Source organism: Ixodes scapularis, unplaced genomic scaffold (assembly GCF_016920785.2).
Source record: "Ixodes scapularis isolate PalLabHiFi unplaced genomic scaffold, ASM1692078v2 PGA_scaffold2__306_contigs__length_199485367, whole genome shotgun sequence".
Classification (NCBI taxonomy): Eukaryota; Metazoa; Arthropoda; class Arachnida; order Ixodida; family Ixodidae; genus Ixodes; species Ixodes scapularis.
The window spans coordinates 102810081-102830572 of NW_024609857.1; the positions used below are offsets into that span (position 1 = coordinate 102810081).

The 20492-nt window shown below is 45.9% G+C and overlaps 1 protein-coding gene across 2 annotated transcripts in view; it reads right to left on the minus strand.

Annotated features, from left to right (window-relative positions):
• LOC8032127 (neurogenic protein big brain) overlaps positions 1 to 20492 on the minus strand; it is a 260949-nt gene that overhangs the window by 32725 nt on the left and 207732 nt on the right. For both annotated transcript variants that reach the window (XM_040217793.3, XM_040503615.2), the window contains exon 4: positions 7565 to 7682. In XM_040217793.3, the coding sequence (XP_040073727.1) occupies positions 7565 to 7682 (118 nt within the window). The remainder of the gene's footprint in view (positions 1 to 7564; positions 7683 to 20492) is intronic.

The following is a 20492-nucleotide window of genomic DNA, read 5'->3' on the forward strand; positions in this document are numbered from 1 at the left end:
AAAAAATGCGCGAAATAGCGCGCGAAAGTTGCAGTCGCGGGGTTCGCCCACGTCGTCCATCACATCGCGTCAGCGGAAGCTGGTAGCTTCCGCGAGCAGCAGCAGCCCAGCCCGCGCTACGTTCTGCCAGCCGAGGCGCAACAACGCTAGCAGCAAGAGCCGTTTCGGATGAAGGCGCGATCCAACACGCAAACAAGCAAATAATAAAAAAAAGAATACTTCGAGGAGAGTTAGGACAGAAACAAAAGTAGAGCAGAGAAGGGAGGATCCTCGGGCGCGTCTCCGGAGCCCGAAAAAGAGCACGGTAAACCGGGGGTTTCGGACGCAAAACGAGCAAAGGTATACGCAGGGAGCAAACTATCGAATTTACGCTTGTCGTCACCGTCCTCGTCCCCCGATGGCACGAATTTGTCGTCCCGGGGTACCCCCGGGGCTCAGCTGTATTCCCCAAGACGGATAGGCGCACTCGTTCCCCCCTCCTTTCCCTTCCAAGAAAAAAAATATAGTCGTTCGAGTCTTGGAGTGTGGCCCTGATAGCATCCCTCTGCGCGTATCTTTCTACTCTTTCTCGCCGCTCATTTTGACGAGTTCGGCTTTGTGTTTTTAACTTCGAGATTGTCCCGCTTCTTTTTTGCTTCTTACGCGTATATTGCTCTACGATTTCGTAAAGCGGTGATCTCGTCTCACACTTCATAATATGTTTTGCATGACGAGCCCGAGTGCGGGCGTCAAGTGGCACACCCCTCTGTATGACCTTTCCCCATTCCTCTTTTCCCGTATCTCTAGCCTATTTGCATGCAGTAAACGAAGTGCTGAACGTCGCTAAGAAGGCAGAATAAGCAATGGCAAGAAAATAAAAAAAAAAGGGCGGGATACCAAAAGATAAAAGCCAGTCCGTACAATTTCGCCGTATCTGTATCCCCATTTGCTTCCCTACCACGCCAGTGTAAACAAGGCGAGCGGGAGAAGAGGCGAAGCATCCGAACACAACAAGAATCCGGACTCAGGGGTGGCCCGGGTCAATCTTGTTCGGAGGTCTCTTCGTCTTCAACCCTCTCTTCCTACTCCTCTTACGCCATTCCCTCCGGTTTGTTCACGCGCATCACGTCTCCCATCTCTCCCTCTCTCCCCCTCTCTCTCTTTCTATATATATATATATACATATCTTCATCTTTGCTTCGTATTCGTGCCCCGAACCTCGGCTAGAATGAATGCGCTTTTTCATTCCGTGCTAAGGTTGTTACGTGTGTTGGTTGTGTGGTACACTCCAAAAGCATCCGCGTATGCGCTGTTTTGTCTCGACTTCCAGCGAATCGAAATTTCGCCCGGAAACAAAACACCGTCCTTCATATTAGATTCGACTTTGGGCCGGAGTCTGGCAGACGGAAAGGAAAAGGGAATGTGCGGTTTAGTGCGGGCAACTGTTTGTCGCTTTCGTGCGTAGGTGGGGTAAGGATAGAAAAAGAAAAAAAAAAGTAACCGAGTGTTTTTATTCTTTTACCTTTATTTTTTTGAAGTTGAATGGATACCAAGAAAATGAAATGCATTGAGCCCTGATATTTTAAAGCAGAATATACATAGGGGTAGATTTTATGGAAAAGTGTCGCTCTAGTGAGACGAAAGATCATTACACGCAGATCAAGGCAATATAAAGGATGTACCGTATTTACTCGAGTAATAGCCGTACTATTTATGAACAGGGCCCTTGCGTCTGCTTTCCCGCAGAGCACATATGCAACCAATCATCGCTTTGTGCAAAAATAACATAGCGAATAACTAGATCGAGAACACGATTCTTTATGCAAATGCAATCTTCACAGCTAACATCTTCGCGCGAAGACGATATCTCTGTCCTGTAAACCGCTGCAATCATGCTGCCAATCGCGGTGATTGGCAAGCCGCATGCTCCGCGGAGAAGCAAACCCTCAGGTTTTTTTCATAAACAGTGCGGCTATTACTGGAGTAAATACGGTATAACCCGTAGCAGGCAATTCATAAGCATCGACAGCATATAAAAAGAATAATCAGTCGATATTCAGCGCTCGTCCTGTGTGCTTCTCTCTTTGTCCCCGTCTTTTTTGCGCGCTCCTTTTTAATTTAATAATTCATACGTAATGATGATTAGGAATGAACAACCAAAACCAGATAGAGTTACCAAAGGCCTCAGCGGGGATCGAACCCTGGACCTTTCCATCCGCTGTTTGACATATTTGCTCGGTGCCACAAGTACGGGAGACGAACGAGAGCGAAAGCAACTGGACTAAGTATTACTTGCCGCCAACGGTAGCCCGTCGTAGCACGCAACTGTTCGCGGCAAGTGGTACTTAGACCAGCCTACTTGGTCCGACGTACTTAGTCATCAGGCGATCGTCGTCGCCGAGTAATACTTAGTTTAGCATAATTAATCCGCAAGCTGCAGTCGCTGGCGATTTATATGATGTGTGATCAAAAAGTTTCGAGACTGATTTTGTAGCGTAAAAAGAGAGGGCAGCACGGTGATACTCCCGCAGCGGCATCACTGTCCTGCGCTTCAGGAACGCCAAACATCGCTGGAGGACGAAGAGCGGACTTTATCCGAATTCCTCTTGACTTCAGTCACGTTCTGTCATTCTTGAGGCGCGAGTGCCATTCAAAACACCTTGCACACTTCACTGCTTTTTGACATAAGCCTTCTAAATCATTTCAGAGTTCTCTGTTTTAGATGTGTCGAGTTTGACGTAAAATTGATGGTCGCCCTAGCTTTGGTTGACAGCCTATGGAAAGATCGTCATTATGCTCGTGCATGTGGTCAAACAAATTCGTGTATCGCAGTTCCACATGTTCACAGAGCGACGGCCTTTGGCATAACGACGCAGGGAGGTCCCTGCCTTCGACTGCTGCGCGCGCATCACTCTGCTGCCTTCTCTTTTTACGCCACAAAATTAGACTCTGAACTTTTTGATCCCATCTCGTATTTAGTCCAGCACACTAAGTCCGCAAAGGACCGCCGTCGGCGAGTAATAAAAGTAGAGAACATTTTGTAAGAAGGCGACCGTTGGTGGTGATTCACGCTTAGTGCAGGGTACTTAGTCCGCGGGTGGCCGGCAAGGCGAGTTATACTTAGTCTAGCATACTTAGTCCACCGGCGACCTTCGGGAGCAAGTCATACTTAGTACAGCATGCTAATCTGCGGGAAAGTATTGGTGGCGATTCATGCTTCTTCCAGCGTACTTTGTCTGCACGCGACTGTGGGCGTGTGCCACTGATTCCCGATGAGCTTCCTATACGTGGGCTCACGATATCACGGAGTGAATCAACGTACCAAGGAATAGCCCAGTGGGGGTATGATGTCAGAGCGTCGGACAAAAACATAATGATAGAGTAAAAAGCGCGATAAACCTCCTCCCCTCGCAATTAACTTCAGTTGCCACAAGGGGCTCCTAAAAATCCAAGAGTACAAAGAAGTCAAGACCCTACACGAAGCAGCCACAAGATTAAAAGCCACTTAAAACTTATCATTAAAACATGCTTGTGACACATCCCTACTCCCAAAGAAATTTTAACTTGATCAGTCTGACGAACCGGGAACTCACAGGAGTGTGTTGTATGTGCGGCGAATCCGAAGCCTCCTAAGTTCCCCGCAACCAAGCTTAGTGAATCTGAGGCCGAGGGCACACTGCGTATGCGTCATACAAACACGGGGTGACACTGCTCGCCCATCATACAAAAGACAGCCCGCAAACACCTGTCACTGTGGTTCGAATGGCGCCGTGCCAAGTTTTATGCTTGAACGCATTGCCATGCGGCCTTCGAAGCACGGATCTCGCGGTGACTCGCGTTCGATTCTGTATCCATGACTCTCTTTTGTCTGATGTATAAGCAGTGTGACCCCGGATTTACGCGCGCATAATACACGCACGACAAATTTTGTGGTACCCGAGTTTATCAGAATGATCAAGGCAAGTTTTTCTGCACAAGAACGACGGCTCTGCGAGGTACCGAAAAGGATGCACTTCACCAGGCGCAGTCACAGACCGTATACAGCTCGTGAGGTCCCACTTTGGCTGTTGACACGCGGTGTGCCGAGTCGGAGGAGTGCGACGGAGGATTCGTGATATTACGGTGTAAACTGTTCATTTACCCCATATTTACACGAATACGTATGTTACAAACCATGTGCGCATGTGATCTCTATGTACAAAGTAGGGGATTCCTGGTTGACCCGTTACGGGGTCACGATCCTAGCCGAAAATCGCCCTCTCTAGCTAGGACACGGGCTTTTGAGGGCAACGACCTCCTTGCCCTCAGGCTTGAGTTAGCCAAATGTTTTAAACCTCAACGAATGCACGTGACGCAGACGGACCAATTGTCGCCATTGACATCTGTCAAGCCTGCAACGGATCCCCTGGCTGACAGCTCCGACGAGAGCCACAGGGTCCCCCGTGCACTGGGCCCCCGCCACCCCGTCGCCTTCACCGAGACCCGATCGGCCGCGGAGAGGGCGCGCGCGAATGTAAGGACCCCCGCCACTTAAAGAAAAACACATACGAAGGTCGCGCCGTCGGGAGAACCTTCACGAGGAAAGACCCCTGCTCGAGAGACAAAGCGGCCAAAATAAACACAAATATTCCCCCCCCCCCCCCTCTCCCTTCCCCTCCCATTGCCAAACCTCAACAAAAGCTCGACCATCGTTACAGTTCCTATTTGTGGTCTGCATTATTTTACTCCTCCTTGGAAAATAGCGATCTAAGATTGCGTAATGTGGGTTATCTCAAACGTGTGGCTAACTTGTCAGTCATGATACGATTATTGAAACAGTACGGCACTTTTAATATTTCCGATCTAAAAATGTTCGGAACTGAATTAGAAAAATAACAACGTTCAGCCTGGTTCTTTTAAACTTCGTATTTGTACTCAGTGGTGTGTTCATCAACAGGTTCTTCTGGCATTAATGAAAAAAAAAAAACAATCTTAACTCTTGTTCGTCATTTATATTACATGTGTGAAACGCTACAGTAATGGTGCAGCAATATGCTCAGCAGATGTTTTGTGATTTCCATAATTATGCGCATTATTAGATATAAAGCTTTATAATAAGCAATATAACTTGCTAAACGTACCATTCAACAAACATTGAAAGCTGCCTCAAAGTATACTGCGGTGCATTTCGTGCGTGCTCTAAGATGGTGTTTTTTGTCCCTTCTAAAATATTACGCAAGCATTAAAAAATGTCATGTCACCCGCGCCACAATTTTTTAATAGTGGTACTATAGTTGGTACGGCCAGCTTATTGCACACGCGATTGTATATTAAAAGAAAAACAAAAAGATGCCATGTATTGAGTTCGAAAAACGATAGAATCGGTAAATTAGTTGTTCCACCCACATGTTTTTGAGCAGAACGCAAGCAAAGCACATAAATGCTCCGAAGTTTCAACTTGCGTGACTTGTACAATTTAGAGTTTTTATAGTCTTGCCTGTCCCGCTCTGAAGATGCTACTAAGCGGATCGTCGGCTTCGGCTTTGAGGCTCCTAAAAAATGATTTTTAAGCTTTTTTTTTTTTATCAGCGTCAGTCTACAAGTACTCTGTTTGCCAGTCTTGTGTAAGTTTAAGTTTGAGTAAACTTGCAGGTTTTGTGCAAGCCTTGAGTTTCAACAAACTCGCCGGTCTTGTGCAAGTTTGAGTTTCGATTGAATTGCAGCCTGTTGTGCAAGCTCATCGAAAAATTAAGTTACTCTGTGAAGCTTCTCGGAGGTTCAGCAAGATTAAAGAAACTGGCATTCTTCATACGTCCGGACATCCCTGCCTTGCCACAGCACTCCCTTTTTGGGGAACTGTTTTTTTTCCCTTCCACTTTTAAAATAAGGGGAATAGGCGCTGCCTTTGACACTAGTATTTTATTTTTTTTCATGAAGTACAGAACCCTAGCAAGACAAAACAAAAAAGTTATTTATCCTTCTTTCTGCCGCGTATATGATTCGCATCTGCGCAAAGGCAACTTTGGCTAGACAAAAATATTTTCCCACCGGTCTCGGACAAAGGAAATTGCTGGATGGTGATTTGTGTCTTCCCGGGAGAAACTGACAGCGCCAGAATTTAGAAAAAGAAAATATAAAGCTGCTGCAAGGGAAGTGTTCTTTTATCTCATTTTGTGAGTATTGCAAAACTCTTTTCAATCTATAGTTTTTCTCATTTAGAGGGCTAAGCTGCACGTAAGTTCATGCAGCCGAAGCAGCTTCTAAAGCAACACTCGCTTCATGAATGCATAAAACGTACGCCAACACTCTGTTTGAAAATAAGCTCGCGTTTGCTCACACTAGATGGAAGCAGTGCGCGTGCGCAGACACCGGATTCGCGTGAGATGAAGCGCTTTCGCCGTGCCGACAGCAGCGCCACCGCAGCAGCGTGACGTCGGAGCCATGCGTCGGTCTATGCAGCTTTCCAGCGCTTATCACCCGGGCAATGGATACCGAGTCACCGGGCTGTGGACGCATGCGCGCCGTTGGATATTTCACAGCAGAGGTTTGCTGCGCATGCCCAGTGCGCGTGCCACAGCCCAGGAGACAAAAATGACAGCGCTCAGAAGCCGATTATTGTAAAGGTGTTTGCGGAGAGCGAGTCGTCTGCTTTCTGCGCACGCGCAGGAAGCGGACGTCACCGTAACCCCTGCCGGGGGTTACGGTAACGTGAGAGCGACGCCGAGTTCTGGTTGCCTTTGATTGGAAGGATTGTGGGTAGACCTCTTTCAGTGCTAGATGCACTGAGGTCTATCCACTATGTTTTTTTTTTCTCTTTTCAATCAGCCAATAGGAGTTTGGTGCTCTGACATCATCGCAACTCCTGCGCCAGAAGCAGACGAACTTGCGCTCCGCAAAGACGCTTTGCAGCAGCTGTGCACGGGCGCCGCCATAACCGACATCCAGTCTTTGATTCCTCTTAATCCGTTTTACATCACTTCATCATTAGCAAAGCAGGACAGGTTACTGCCATTTTAGGTTCTACCGTGTCCTCCAAATGCATCGGCCTTCCTGGAGGCTCGTCAACGCCCGCTTCAGTGGCTCGGCATCTCGCCGAGACAAGAGAATGATCAGCAATGGCGGATGAAATCCGGCGCGTGTGCAAAGCGCTGTGTCGGCGTTGCCATACGTATCTGAACGAACGTTTCCGAACGTTTCCGAACGTTTCTTTCGAGGCCCTCTCGGAAAGTGATATCGAAGCTTCCACCCGATGAGCAGGATTGATTCAATGCCACCTAGAAAACAACACCTATACCTGGACCTACCCTCTCCCCCCTCCCCCCCCCCCCAAAAAAAAAAAAAAAGAATCATCGTTAGTGGATTTAAGCAGCGCCGCCGCTTGCTTGCGTCAGCGTCGCCGCCAACGCGTCGCGCAGCGCCGCACAACAAGCGCAACGCCGGCACGCGGCGTCGCCAAGACCAACGCGTTTGTCGCTTTGCGTCGTACTCTCGGCTAGCTTCGGCTTCTTTGCCGCTTGGAGCAGGTCGGTCGGAGAGCCGCTATCGGTGACGTCATGGGCAGGCCCTTCTAGGGGGGCGTTGATTGACGCCACCGGTGGGTGCTCACCTTTGTCGGCGTCTTCGAGACTCTGCTTGAGCGCCCTCGATCCCTTCTTCGTATCGAAGATGTACTCGTAGATGAGACCGGCCAACAGACCTCCAGCCACAGGTCCGAACCAGTACACCTGCAGAGGAGGATGCAGAAGTAAAGGAGGTTTTTGGCGCTTCGAGTTTGAGAGAAGGCAGCTTCGTCTGTACCCCACGTAAGCTGCAAGCGCAAACAAGCCATCACCGTTTTTTTTTCTTGTTTTTTTATTTATTGAACGTCTGCTTTAAAAACTACTACAATGATGAAAAGGGCTCAGTTGGAGGTGCTAACCTAAGGGGTAAATTTTGGTGGTCGCCAGTACCCTTACGAAGTAAAATGCAAAAAAGCGCCGAAGTCGTGCTCGTGCTAACACTGTCGCGCAGCGTGTACTTTAAGAACAACAAAAACGAAGCTTTCCACAGTTCATATCGCGAACCTTTTTGGGTAGACGCAACGAAACAACCAAAGGAATGTCCTGTCCGTGTTCGTTTTCATGCTTTTCCATTCTTTCGCGTATATACGCGTAGAAGGAAAAAAGGACGAATGTAGTGAGTCAGTTCTGTGTCTGTGTCCTCCTTCTTCTTGTCCTTGTGTTCATTAGCGCGGTTTACTATTATTTATTCCAAGCACATTTGCGGAAAAAAAAGATTTTAATTAACTAGAAACAGCATTTGTTTTTTGCATGTTAACTATCACGGCGCGTCACTGTTCCTTACAGACATGTCTATTTATATTCTGAGATAATTCGCCCTGTAATCTCTCCCGACAGGCAGTCTAAGTGGCACAGGGTGTTCATTCTATATGAAAATAAACTGACGCCCAGCGAAATGAAAGTGGAACAGACGCTTCAAGACCGAAGGCTTCAGAGAAAATATAATTACCAACAAAGAACGTCGACCAGGTCCCGTAACAGATCGCATTTGAAACAAGTTACTAGCATGTATTCAAGTCACAGTACCATGGACATAAATACTTCACAAAGGATTGCCCGTTTTAATTATAGTTAAAACACCTCTCTTCAATTGCCATCACCAAAATTCGCAAAGCAAGTTGTAGCCACGGTGACAGCTTTGTAACTGCTTTAAAAATCATGAGCCATTCCACTCTGTGAAGGTGGATTGACCAGCGAAGCTGTTTTTCACACGACACAGACCCGCCCCGAGGAGCCGGAGGAAACTAGACACGCGCGACGGGACCGCTACCCCGGAAGAGCGGAAGGAAAGGAAACTGGGCACGCAAGCGGCTTGGAACGACGACAAAGAGAGGACGGTGCGAGCGTAGACAAGGCCGACGCGGGTCGCACAGCGGCAAATCTTTAAAAACATTTATTATCTACCTGGGAGTCTACTGATCTTGAAAATGGTGCCTGTTGATAACTAATCTACTGAATAGACCTATTGCTAAATCACCCAAGCATCAAGGAGAATGCAGGGAATGGTGTTCCACGCGCCGCACGTGCCGGCGTCTGCAGCAGTAACTGTTCTAAAGCAAAAAAAAAAAAAAAAATGGCATCTTGCACGCGCGTTCCTCAACGCTTTGTTTTAGTTATTTACTTCGAACCATTTATATTAGGAAAACGTGCACGTGCGGCGCTGGCGTTTGCAGCAGTTACCGTTCATTCACACTGGAAGCGGATCCGTGTTCGCAGAGCGGTTGCGAACGCGGTTGTATAAAGTTCCAGTACAATTGCACGCGCACTTGATGTCATCGAGTGCGCGTGCAATTGTACTGGGTCTTTATACAACCGCGTTCGCAACCGCTTCCAGTGTGAATGAGCGGTTACTGTTCTAAAGCAAAAGCTAGTGCCACTAAATAAGCAACGCTTCAGAGTAACGGCACTTGCCAATATTGTGGCTTAAAATCATGGTTGCCAGTTATCTGAAGCTTTATCTGAAATCATAGGAAACGTTTTTCCGTCCTCCACAAATGTTTAAACCGTTCGCGACAGAGCAAAGCAATATTACATGAGCTTATTAACGCCGAATCTAATTCTGTGGAAGTCGCACTTTCGAATCATGACGATCGGCAGTTGCGTCTGCTCTGCACAAGCACCAAAATGGCGGCGCCCATAACATTGTCGGGGAACAGAGTACCGATACTCTAAGCGCATCTCATATAGCGGTTCTAGGACAAACCTAAAACAAATGGCATCTTGCACGCGCGTTCGTGAACGCTTTGTTTTGGTTATTTACTTCGAATATTTTATACAGGGAAGGCCTGCGCGTGCGGCAAGTGCGGCGGTGCCAGCGTAGAGCTTTTAGTCACTGCACACGAAAAATCCACGAAGCCCTAACCATAAACAGCTTCGCTGTAAAATCGGAAAGAAGGTTGTTTCGTCTTCATGCAAAGCAAATAACGACATCTTCGAAAAAAAACAACATAAATACGAGGAAGGTAAGTGGTGCGAGTTTGACCCATGGGCGATGTAAAGGGTCAGACACTTGAGGACAAAACCAACGACCAGTCGTACGACGCGTCGGAAAGCCCTAGACGGCCGGTACGAAAATTGCTCACCGCGAAACTCATAATAATACATATGCCCCGAGACGCTGAGGTATAGATGAAGACAAAAGCTTGCGGGGACGTCAGTACGCCGAACTCTGGTTGGAAGGATTAGTGGGCAGACCTAAAGCCAGCTGCGTACTACAGTCGTAGAACGCGTTAGAACGCGGAACGCCGGCTTCCGACACATGGCTCTTGCACTCGAACGCGTTCGACAAGTGCAGTGGAGACAAGGGCAGCTTGCGTCTCTACCGCACTTGTCGAACACGAGGAGATGGAGCGGCGGCGTCCCCGTGTTCGGCGAGTGCGGTGGCCTATGCAGCCACCGCAATCACCTATGCAGGATTTGTGGACATAAAATCGCCAGTTTCTATAGTTCCACAACTTTGTGTAGGTACGGGAAGGTCACCTGTGATGGCCCTAGTTCGGTACTCAATAGACTACTTTCATAAGTATGTCGCCGAACTCGTTACCTTATGGGAACCTGTGGGCCAAGAGTGGAGCGCGTATGGATTTTGCTTCCCACTCATTCCCACTACGCATAACGCGGCGTTATACGCTGCGATGAGGCGCTTTGAATTTTGGAATAAGTATAATAAACTCAAACGTTGTATTGATACAACGTCTGAGTTTGTAAGAAAAATAGATGGAACTTGATTCAGCCCGGTCTCACCAAGAAACCGGTCCAAGAAAATTGAGCAGGTTTACTCCACTGCTAAGATTAAACCATTTGTAAACACAGTGCGAAAAAAAAAGCATGAAAAGAAACGCTGCGTATAAAGAAATCGCGTTCTGGAGAAATTATGCACGAAGAGAAAATAAACGGTGGGGGTTCCGCAGAGCTGAAAATTTGTTGGTAGCCCATAGAAGTTCAAATATGTTGAATCACTGAATGTAACATGTCGGTCATGACCCGAAGTCATGATCCACCTCATCGTAATTCTGACACTGCCGCTTTTAGTTGCGCGTCATTGGGTTGCGCCATTTCTCCGCTGTGGAAGAGCATCAATACGTTAGCCAGGCGCTTGAAAAGACGGCGCGCCCGACAGAACGGGCATAAACTACAAGTTCGGAATTCGATTCAGCGGCGGTTTACGAAGATAAGCACAGCAACGCTACATGTCGAACTTCACGAATACTCTCTCGTTCTCTCTTTTTGTTTCGAAGGCGTTACGAAAACTACTCGCGAAATTGAACTCACTTTCTTCTATTCAATCCAGAAAACAACGCCGCTGACAAACTGCGCGCAACAATACAGTCGACAGCGACAACACGGGCACCGTCGCCAAATAACACAAGAATAAACAACGTCTCAAGGGGCGCTCATCTGAGAAAATGAGCTTGCCGCCACATACGGCTCGGGTAATGCAAAAGGCACTTTAAAAAAAATATATATATATATATTTATATATTGAGAAAAAACTAAATATTAGTCCTCCGACGTTTTTCCGGGGATCCAAAGGGGGAACCCGAGATTAGCGGCGCACACACACTTCGGAACGCAAAAGACACTTAAAAAAAAAAAAAAATTATATATTGAGAAAAAACTAAATGTTAGTCCTCCGACGTTTTTCCGGGGATTCAAAGGGGGAACCCGAGATTAGCGGCGCACGCACACTTCGGAACGTGAACGTCTATGAAAGAAAAACAAGAAAAAACATGATAAAAAAGTGCATAAAAGGGGGAGCCATTTCTGCGGTGGAGCGCTGTGAGCTTGGTCGGTGCCTTTCTCAAGACACTCGGTGTCGGGATCGGTGCCGGCGAGCGACAGGACGCGTGAAATATCGCACCCGAGAGGTCGGATCTTTGCGGAGGGGTGCAGGTTTACTCGGCGGCACGCAGGCACGCAGCTAGAGCAGCCGGGATCGCCGGGCTGAAAGTAGCTAGGATTCGAGCAAAAGACCCGGCCGAGGCGTCGTTCGTCGTCGCCGGGGATCGATGTCGTCTTCCGTTCGCTTCGGTTAGCGCGAGCTGCAGAGAAGTGGCGGGCAACAACAGCAACGACGGGGAGAGACGCAGAGTCAACTCCTTCAGGAAACCGCATTTTTGTTCAGGGGGTGCTGCGCGCCCTGGTGCGTTGAAAATCTCAACCGCGAGGCGTAATTTTTGTTTACTTTTTTCTTTTTTTTGAATAAATGTGAACTGTTGACTATATAGAGCGCCTCGAGAAACACGACAGCTGCTTCCAACCGCGACACGGCAGCCGTCGGAATTCAATGCTTAAATGCGTAAACGCGAGTTCGTGTGCTCCCCAGGCCGTTTCGGTCGTTGGAAATGCAGCTAACCTACAACTGCGTATATCTCAAGTAATAAAAACGACCAGTAGCACAACTCGAGGTAGGGTTATTAAATGTATGTGCTTGTATTTGCTGCAAACGTTTGATGTGGTGCGCACGGAGCCAAAACTGGAGGGTGCTGCTGGGTTCAGTAGTATAGTAACGAAATGGAACATCAGCGTTACAACATCCGTGCGCGAAGGATTCGTAAGGAAGCGAAAAAAGTAACATTCAAATTGTTTGTGAAAATGCTGCGAATGGTGATACGTAATTGGGTGCACTCGCGCGCACTATCATAGATAGTGAGCGGTAGAATCAATGTTCAATGTGTCCTCAAGGTGTGAACGTCTTTACACATTGAATACTTTGTTTTCATAGCACTTTTTTTCCCGTGTAAACAGTTGAATTGGCTGGTAAAATATTCTCGCTCTTGTCTGTCAGCCTTTAAAAAGAACCAATTCCGTAATTGGTGTGAGAACGTAAAATGCATTTAAGGGACGAGAAGATACATATCAGGTGACTGTACGGAACAATCTGAACCGGAAACAAAAGCGCGCTTCACTCAGAAAACAACGCTTTGAGAGGGGACGTCGCAACCGCCTAGACGCAAACAGCGCGCAAAAAAAAAAAAAAAAAAAAAAAAAAAGGATAAAAAAAAAGGAAAGTAGTCAGCTGCGAGGAGAACGCACCGAGGAAAAAAAAGCAAACCAAAAACAGAAAGACGTCCCGGCGTAATATTCGCACGCGCACCAATTGTGTAAGCAAGCAAGGGAGACAACAGAGGGGATAATTAATTAATTTCGTACACAATCACGAGTACACACATCAGGTTGAGTAAAGACACGCGCTAGCAACCGGGCGAACAAGCGCACGCGGGAGCGCTCAAAAAAAGCGAGCGTCACTAAGTAAGGATCGACATTAGCGAATTACGGCAACAGAAGCACAATAGAACCCATGCTGGGAAAATGCAATTTAAAGAACAGTTATTCTTTCTCAAAACACTAAGACACCGCCACGAGAAAAAACAAGTAGTAATCGCGAACAAGGGACCGTTTTCTTGAAACGCGTTAACGGGTTACGTGGGCGGATAATAAATGATGCCGACTTTAGCAGCGGGTGACAAACATTAGTACAATCTGTGCTTGTTAATGACGCTCTAATTACTTAAATTATAAGCCCGCTCCTGATGAGTGATAATGCGCCATGATTTCTCGTCGCACGAAGGAAGCCACTTAAAGGTTTATTTCGCTGTTGTGTAGCACTTTCTTTGTCTCCTCCTTTCACGTCGCTGCCGTGTGGCTTCTGTCGTGACGTAACCTGATTTAGCTATCCAAAAGCCGACGAACGAATTCCCAGGAGTGTAGTGTCACAGTCAGATGAATAAGTTTGTTCATTGGTCGGATGAACACGAGTATTGATGACTGCGCCCATGTACGAGGCACGTAGATAGAGCAAAGAATATCGCATCAAATAACTGAACTGCTCCAGCTAAGTTGCTAGAGCGCTTCACTGGAAATGGAGAGGTACCGGGTTCGATACCCAGACCAGGCGGATTTTTTCGGTCGCGCACCAGTCACTAAGTTGTGTATGGAGATTTGTGTTTGCCCTTTGTCCCTCTTGTTCCCCTTCTCCAGGGATTATTTTCGTCGTTCCACTCCTTTTTTTGTTTATTTAGCAGTGTGCTTTGCTTTCGCGAATTTGCCAAAACTCTCTTCATTCTCAAGGCACCGCTGCGAGACACTGGCAGCTGCGATCGTACCTCGTTCGTGTTCACGTTCACGATGCAGAAGTTTGTATAGTAGACGCCTGGAAAGTGTTCCTCGATTAACTGTAAGAGCTACGGGCGTAGCAGCTACTATAACGGGTATATTATTATTATTATGTTTAGGCCATATTACTTTATTTTAGTGCTTATTTTTTTGGTCACCCGGGACATAGCACTGATGTAATGAAGTACCCAAGTTCGCGCCAATTTCTAGTCATTCTGTTAAGTCATCGTTTCTATCATCATTTGGTATGGAAGTCACAAGGAACCCTGAAAAATATCAACAGTAACGCAAGGTTGACGTTTCTGGTGAACGCATAGAAACTGACAAAACGCAAAGCAATATTTCCAGCAGTACACTCATTGCACTGAACAAAATTCTTTTTTTCTATCGACATTTTTATTGATTGGAAACATACAAACACACATGGGGATAGGGTGGCACAACATCGCCCTTCATGTAGACATAAAAAAATACATGAAATTCCTTACGCGCCACACTAACTGAGCGTGTAATTTGCTGATCTCTTAAATCCCCGTGGTCACAATCTCAATAACAACAACGACAAGACGAAATCACGAAGCAAGACGCGTGAACAGGATAAGCCAGGCTCTCTGTTTCTTAGGTTGTCAGTGATTTTAGTGCTTAATATAGTTAGAGTCAAAGAGTGGTTAGAAGTTTACCATTACAATAATAATACAAATACTAATACTAATACTAATAATAATAATAATAATAATCATACTAATACTGATACTACTACTACTACTACTACTAATAATAATAATAATCTTATAATCGCTTTATATTTTCCATAAAACGATAAAGGGAAAAAGACACAAAAAAAATTGGGAAAACACTTTGACAGGGTCCTTACAGTGGCCGAAGAAGCAGACTCTTCATTTCACACTTTTATGCACGAACATAATTACACTGATAAACTACTGCGTATAGAAGTGACGAAATTCAATTACGGTAATCGAGTCAAGTTGGAAATCGTGACTAACTAAGGCTGTATAGTAAGCGAGGCAGTCTATGTTTAATCATTTGTTTTCCGTAGTTTGTTTTTCGAGGGCCCATATCCCAACATTCAGAGTGACGAGTAGGCTAGGCTGCAACATCTTTTTTTGGTCAGCGTCGCAAGATTCGCCAGCAATAGGGAATCTCGTTTAGCTCTCTCGTAGAATTTCTGGTCAATCTGTAATTGTATAAGTGGGGTATAGTTATGATAGCGTTTATTGTGTGTCATCAAGCCACCTATCACGACAGTATATGCGCTTTTGTGTAAATGCACGTCGTGGTGAGATTCTGACTAAAAATTATAGAATCACAATGATAAGCTCGAGCTGGGAATGCGGGATATGGGCATCGTCTCGAGAGAGGCTCGCTCGGTGCGTGCGGACATTATGAATGCTTCGACCGTCTCGAGAGGCAGGCAGCGCATCTCTAAAGCCCCATTAAATCCCGCTATTTCCGGGATAACGCAACGCACGTACCCCCCCCTCCTTCCCCGCCTCTCTCCTCCTTCCATGCACTATCTACTCAACCGGGGTTATTGCAAAGCCTCTCGACCAATCCCTCCCCCTCACCATCCGACTCGACTCGCAACTCTCGCCGTGAAACGAGCCATTTAAGACGCAATTAAATGGAGAGAGGGGAAAGAGTCCAATTAAAACGGGACACCGAACCGCGGATAGAGAGAGAGAGGGGAAGAGGAGAGAAGGGCGGTGTACTGATGTCTTCTCAGCTTTCAAAGAACGGAGGAGATGCAAATTTTTCGAACTTTATAGCCCCCCACCTCCCCCCGCACCAAGCCTTGTCGCTTGCTCTACTAGAGCGCTTGAGTGGGGGAATGTGAACTGGTAATTACATGACGACGAGGCGCTGCGAACAGACCGAAACTTCTAGCGAGAAAGAAGGAGATCGAAATTACCATTTCTGTTCCCCGGTGCATCTCTCTCTCCCTCTCTCTTTCCCCACTTCAACCAACTATTTCTACGCAAAGTGAACAGTCGAGATACATCCCCTGTCGTTCGTTTTTCCTCCTCGCAGCTATTCTCATGATGTGCGCGCACTTCAGCCTATACGCGTCCGTCTGTATGTCTACGTAACGACGAGTTTTCGATAGCATAATGACACTCGGTGAATGACGTTATAAAAAACACTCACACACATTAAAAAAAGAAAAGAAAAAAAATACGAGGTGAGAAGGTGCACAGAGCGGGAGAGGAAGAGGTTTTTGACGCTGCCGGGTTTGCACTCCGTGCTTGGTGTCCACAGCATGCCAACTAGTCAGCGAGCTCGCTGAAACTCTAACCCCGGGTTTCTAGATTTTTGGCTCCAGCGGCTACACGAAGGTTAGTTCGGCGGGGCTAAAATATGCAAAAGAGCGGAAACGGCGCTTGAGCGGGGCGGTTTGGAAGAACACGAGGTTTAATTGATGTCCGCGCTCGCCACCCCCGGGGGAATATTCTCCGCGGCGTGTTGTGAAGCTAGAAATGCGACTCAGAGGATGGGCACTGTAGTCCGCACGTGCGTGTGCTTGTGGGCTTGGTCGATGTGGGTATATTTTTTGCATGTAAACGTGCGCATTTATTAGTGTACTGCATACTTTTGTTAGTTTGAGCGTACGCGTTTAAGGATGGGTGGTTTTGCAGTAGCAAATTAGTTCGTTGAGAAATAAACTTGAAACGATCATTGCGTTTGCTGAATGTGCTTCCGAAGGGTATAAAACCAACACTGCAAGCGTTAAAAAAAGCCTACAATTGTAGTTGTTTGGCTAATCATTTAGAGCTTTTAAACGCGACAACGCGCAAAAAAATGAAGTGTTAAAAAAAATATGAAATCCTCACTATTCAAAGGGGCATTTTTGCCCGTAGTGAATATAAGAGTCGCAACGGCGGCTGTTCGGTGAAAGTGCACCGATAAAAATTTAATTTAAATTGCGACAGAAATGAACCATCGATGAAGTCAGAAACTCGAACTTAAACGCAGTCCCAAGCTGTTCCCGTTCTTCCCTTTATGTTTCTTTTAGTCGGGAGATGGAAGAGCTTGAAGTTTGTACCCCAGCAAGCTGGCTCTGCCTCTAAGTCACAGCTAGAGTGGAGAAGCCAGCTTTACGTGCGCCGCTCAATCGGACGTGGTTGTTTTTCTTTTGGGAGTTTTTGACGGTGCTAAACTGTTAATCACACGGTACCAGCATTTTATTTACTTTTAATTTTTTCCTGAATCTTAATATCATTTTTATAGTTTATTTTTGAGTGCCGTCCTCGTCACGTTAGCTTCCATTTTCGACGCTGCACAGGATGCCATTTTTTCAGCTACTGTGTGGGTGGGTTTCTAAAGTAAAAGCACGGGGAGAGTTTGAAAATTACGTAAACTTTAGAAACTAAATTCACAAATTTAAGAGACAAATAAAAAAATGCAGCACTTTTGTTTTAATCTACGTTACAGCCACAGCGATAGCTGCGTCGTTCACGTAGCGTGGGGTGCGTGAGGAGAACCGTTTGGTTCTCCTCACGCCTTAAAGAAAATGCGCTTTACAAAGAAAGAAATCAGCAAGAAAGGATGACTTAATCGTCTCGTAACAATTATCATTAAAAAAAAAACTGATCGACTAGTTTAGGCTTCTTTATTATATGCCGTCGGCTTTTCTTTCACCTCCTTCTTTGGAGACTGGCGTTTAACTCCGCCATCATGAAACAAAAGCGTTTAAGGGAGATAAGGGCTTAGAATTGGAAGAACGGAAGTCGATTTATGTTCCGAGGAAGAAGGAAAAAAAAACACACAAAGGACAGTAAATTACATAGGATCCATTAGACACAGGAGCAAGTGAAAAAAAAGAAAAATTCACTGTGCACGTGTGTTCGCGATTGTGACATGGCTGAATTAATGGCCCCAACGTGCCTTTGTTCAAAACCTTACAATAAAACCATTTCTCGTTCTTAGGTTGAACAGATTAAAGGCCATTTATTTAAACTGGTTTCCTCCGCAAGAGTGCCCTTTTTTTAACCAGTCAATTCATTCTTGGCATTCGCGGCATAAAATTAGATTCAGTTCTCTTTTCAACAATGTGATACATATATCGTAGCCTTTTGTTTTAGCGCAATCATCTTCTAAAGCTCTCGGAGTACTCCGTGAGAGACATCTCCCGCTCTTGAGATTTAATGTGATGGGGACTGTGTATTAAAATAGGGCATCTTTTCTCTTTTGTATAACATGTCTTTTTGTTCTACGTTCAGTTCATGTCTGAAATTAATGACCTTTTTCCAGCTGCAGAAGTGCTACAAAGTGTCTTTTTTTAAAATAGAAGTTCACAATTATTTTTGTGTAGTTAAAAAGTTTGGCTTGCACTTTAAAACATTATAATCGCAGCAATGACAACACAGATGAAATATAATTAAATAATCATTTTTTTTATTTTGTAATTGCAAGAAAGTATAGATACAGTTTTAGGAAAGAGTATGCTACCCTATTCATCAATATGCAATTCTTTGTTGGAGAGTGATATTCTTTTTTTATTCCATAACCTCGATCACGGATTTAAGAATTATATTTTTGTTTCTAGATTCGGATATAGATGCAGAAATTAGTAGCTGATGAAAAATGAGTGAAAGGTAGGTTGTTGTTGCGGATCTTAATTGCGGTGAAATGCATGCCAATTTATTTATATATCTTTTTGTTTGAACATTCTTGAAGCGCACTTGTTTGACATTGTTTTGCAATGAAGTAAACGTTCAAGAAAACAAAAAAAACCTTCCTCTAACCACAACTCAATATTGCTGAAACGTATACTACCTAAAATGCTACGTGAACAGATAAAAACGTCAACCGTTTTATTCCGTCGCAGCTTCTTCTCCAAGTGCCCTCTGGCAACAGCTGGGAAGAGGACACTCTGTTCTCGCCTAATCATGACCCTCGGGGCGCAAGCGGTCGACACCCAGAAAACAAATCTATCACTATTCTGTAAATAAACGAATCTCTTCCCTACGAAAGGATCTAGATCGATTTCCCGACTTCCAAAAAACGAAACGAAATAATTCACGTTTATCGTAACTCTTCGCTGAATCAACTTCTACGCTGCTATCGCACGACTGTAACCCATCCACTCACGACACGAAAGAGTTTCCGTACTGACTCGGAACCCTTCCAGAGCACGCACAAAGGAACGCCATATACGCGGTCTTCATCGAACAAGACCGGACATTCGGAGCCGCCTACCCCGGCCGTTCCCAACACCGTAGGTCAACGCGGGCCTCACAAAGGAAGTCGGCGTAATGGGGGAAGAAGGTGGCATCGTTGGCACGGCTCCCGACTAGAGAGCCTAGATTTAAGAGAGAGACCAACTCAAACCGTGGATAGCTTTTTGCAATGTAATGGCGGACGCCTGTTGCGCCGATTGGTCGCAAGTGCGCAAGCGTTGCGCCGCCAAGAGGAGACGAGGAAAGCGGGCGGAGACGCCAGCGGACGATCAACGCTTTCGTCGCCTGCTGGAAGCTCGTATTGAAAACGGGGCCCCATAAGCCACGTGACACCGATTTGAGGAGTTGGAAACACTCTGGAATCTAGGCGCACTACTCCCGACCTTCTTTGAGGCTCGGAGCCGGCGAGGCATATCGCCTGGGAGGCCAGGGCACCTTACAATGGGTAGATGGAGATCTTGCTCTTCTGTTTCTGTTTAGCTTCTTGGTGTCGCCGTCACGAACGGTAATCGCCGTTCCTGACACGACTAACGATTCCAACAACATTAGCAGACACAGGTTCGATCAGCGTGTATGAGGGAGGAAGAGGTTGGGAAGGGTTGACGAAACACGAAGACTGCCTGGTCTCCTTTCCCCCTCGTATCGATCGAGAAAAGAAAGAACGGCGGTGGCCCTAGTCAACTAACCTAGGAGGAAAAAAGAAGAAATAAGTAAAGCTCTTACTCGCTTCACGATTGTGCTTTGCTTCCCGATCAGTTCCGAATTCCGGAAGAACGTAATACCTCAGTTAAGTGCGCCATGGCAAAGAAAACACGTATAATGCGTAATACGAAAGATAGCACGATACAAAAAGTAAAGAGTAGAATAAAACAAAGTTAAACCTACCTGTAAAAAAAAACAAAAAAACGCAGGTACCTTTTTTTTAAAATTTGGTAGTACTTTTTGTGGAATTCGATTCTACTGTTTGTTTCTAGTTTGTCTTAAGTTTGAAAAATCGCGTAAGTTGCAACTGTAAGATGCCTCTGAGTGCGGATTTTTTTTTTATTATTTTATTTCACGCGTAGGTTGCCTTGTGCAGGGAAAGACATGTTCTGAATGTAACGCAAGCAAAGAAAGCCAGTAACACGAAAAATCAGTTTGCACTTTTTGAAATCGTGATATC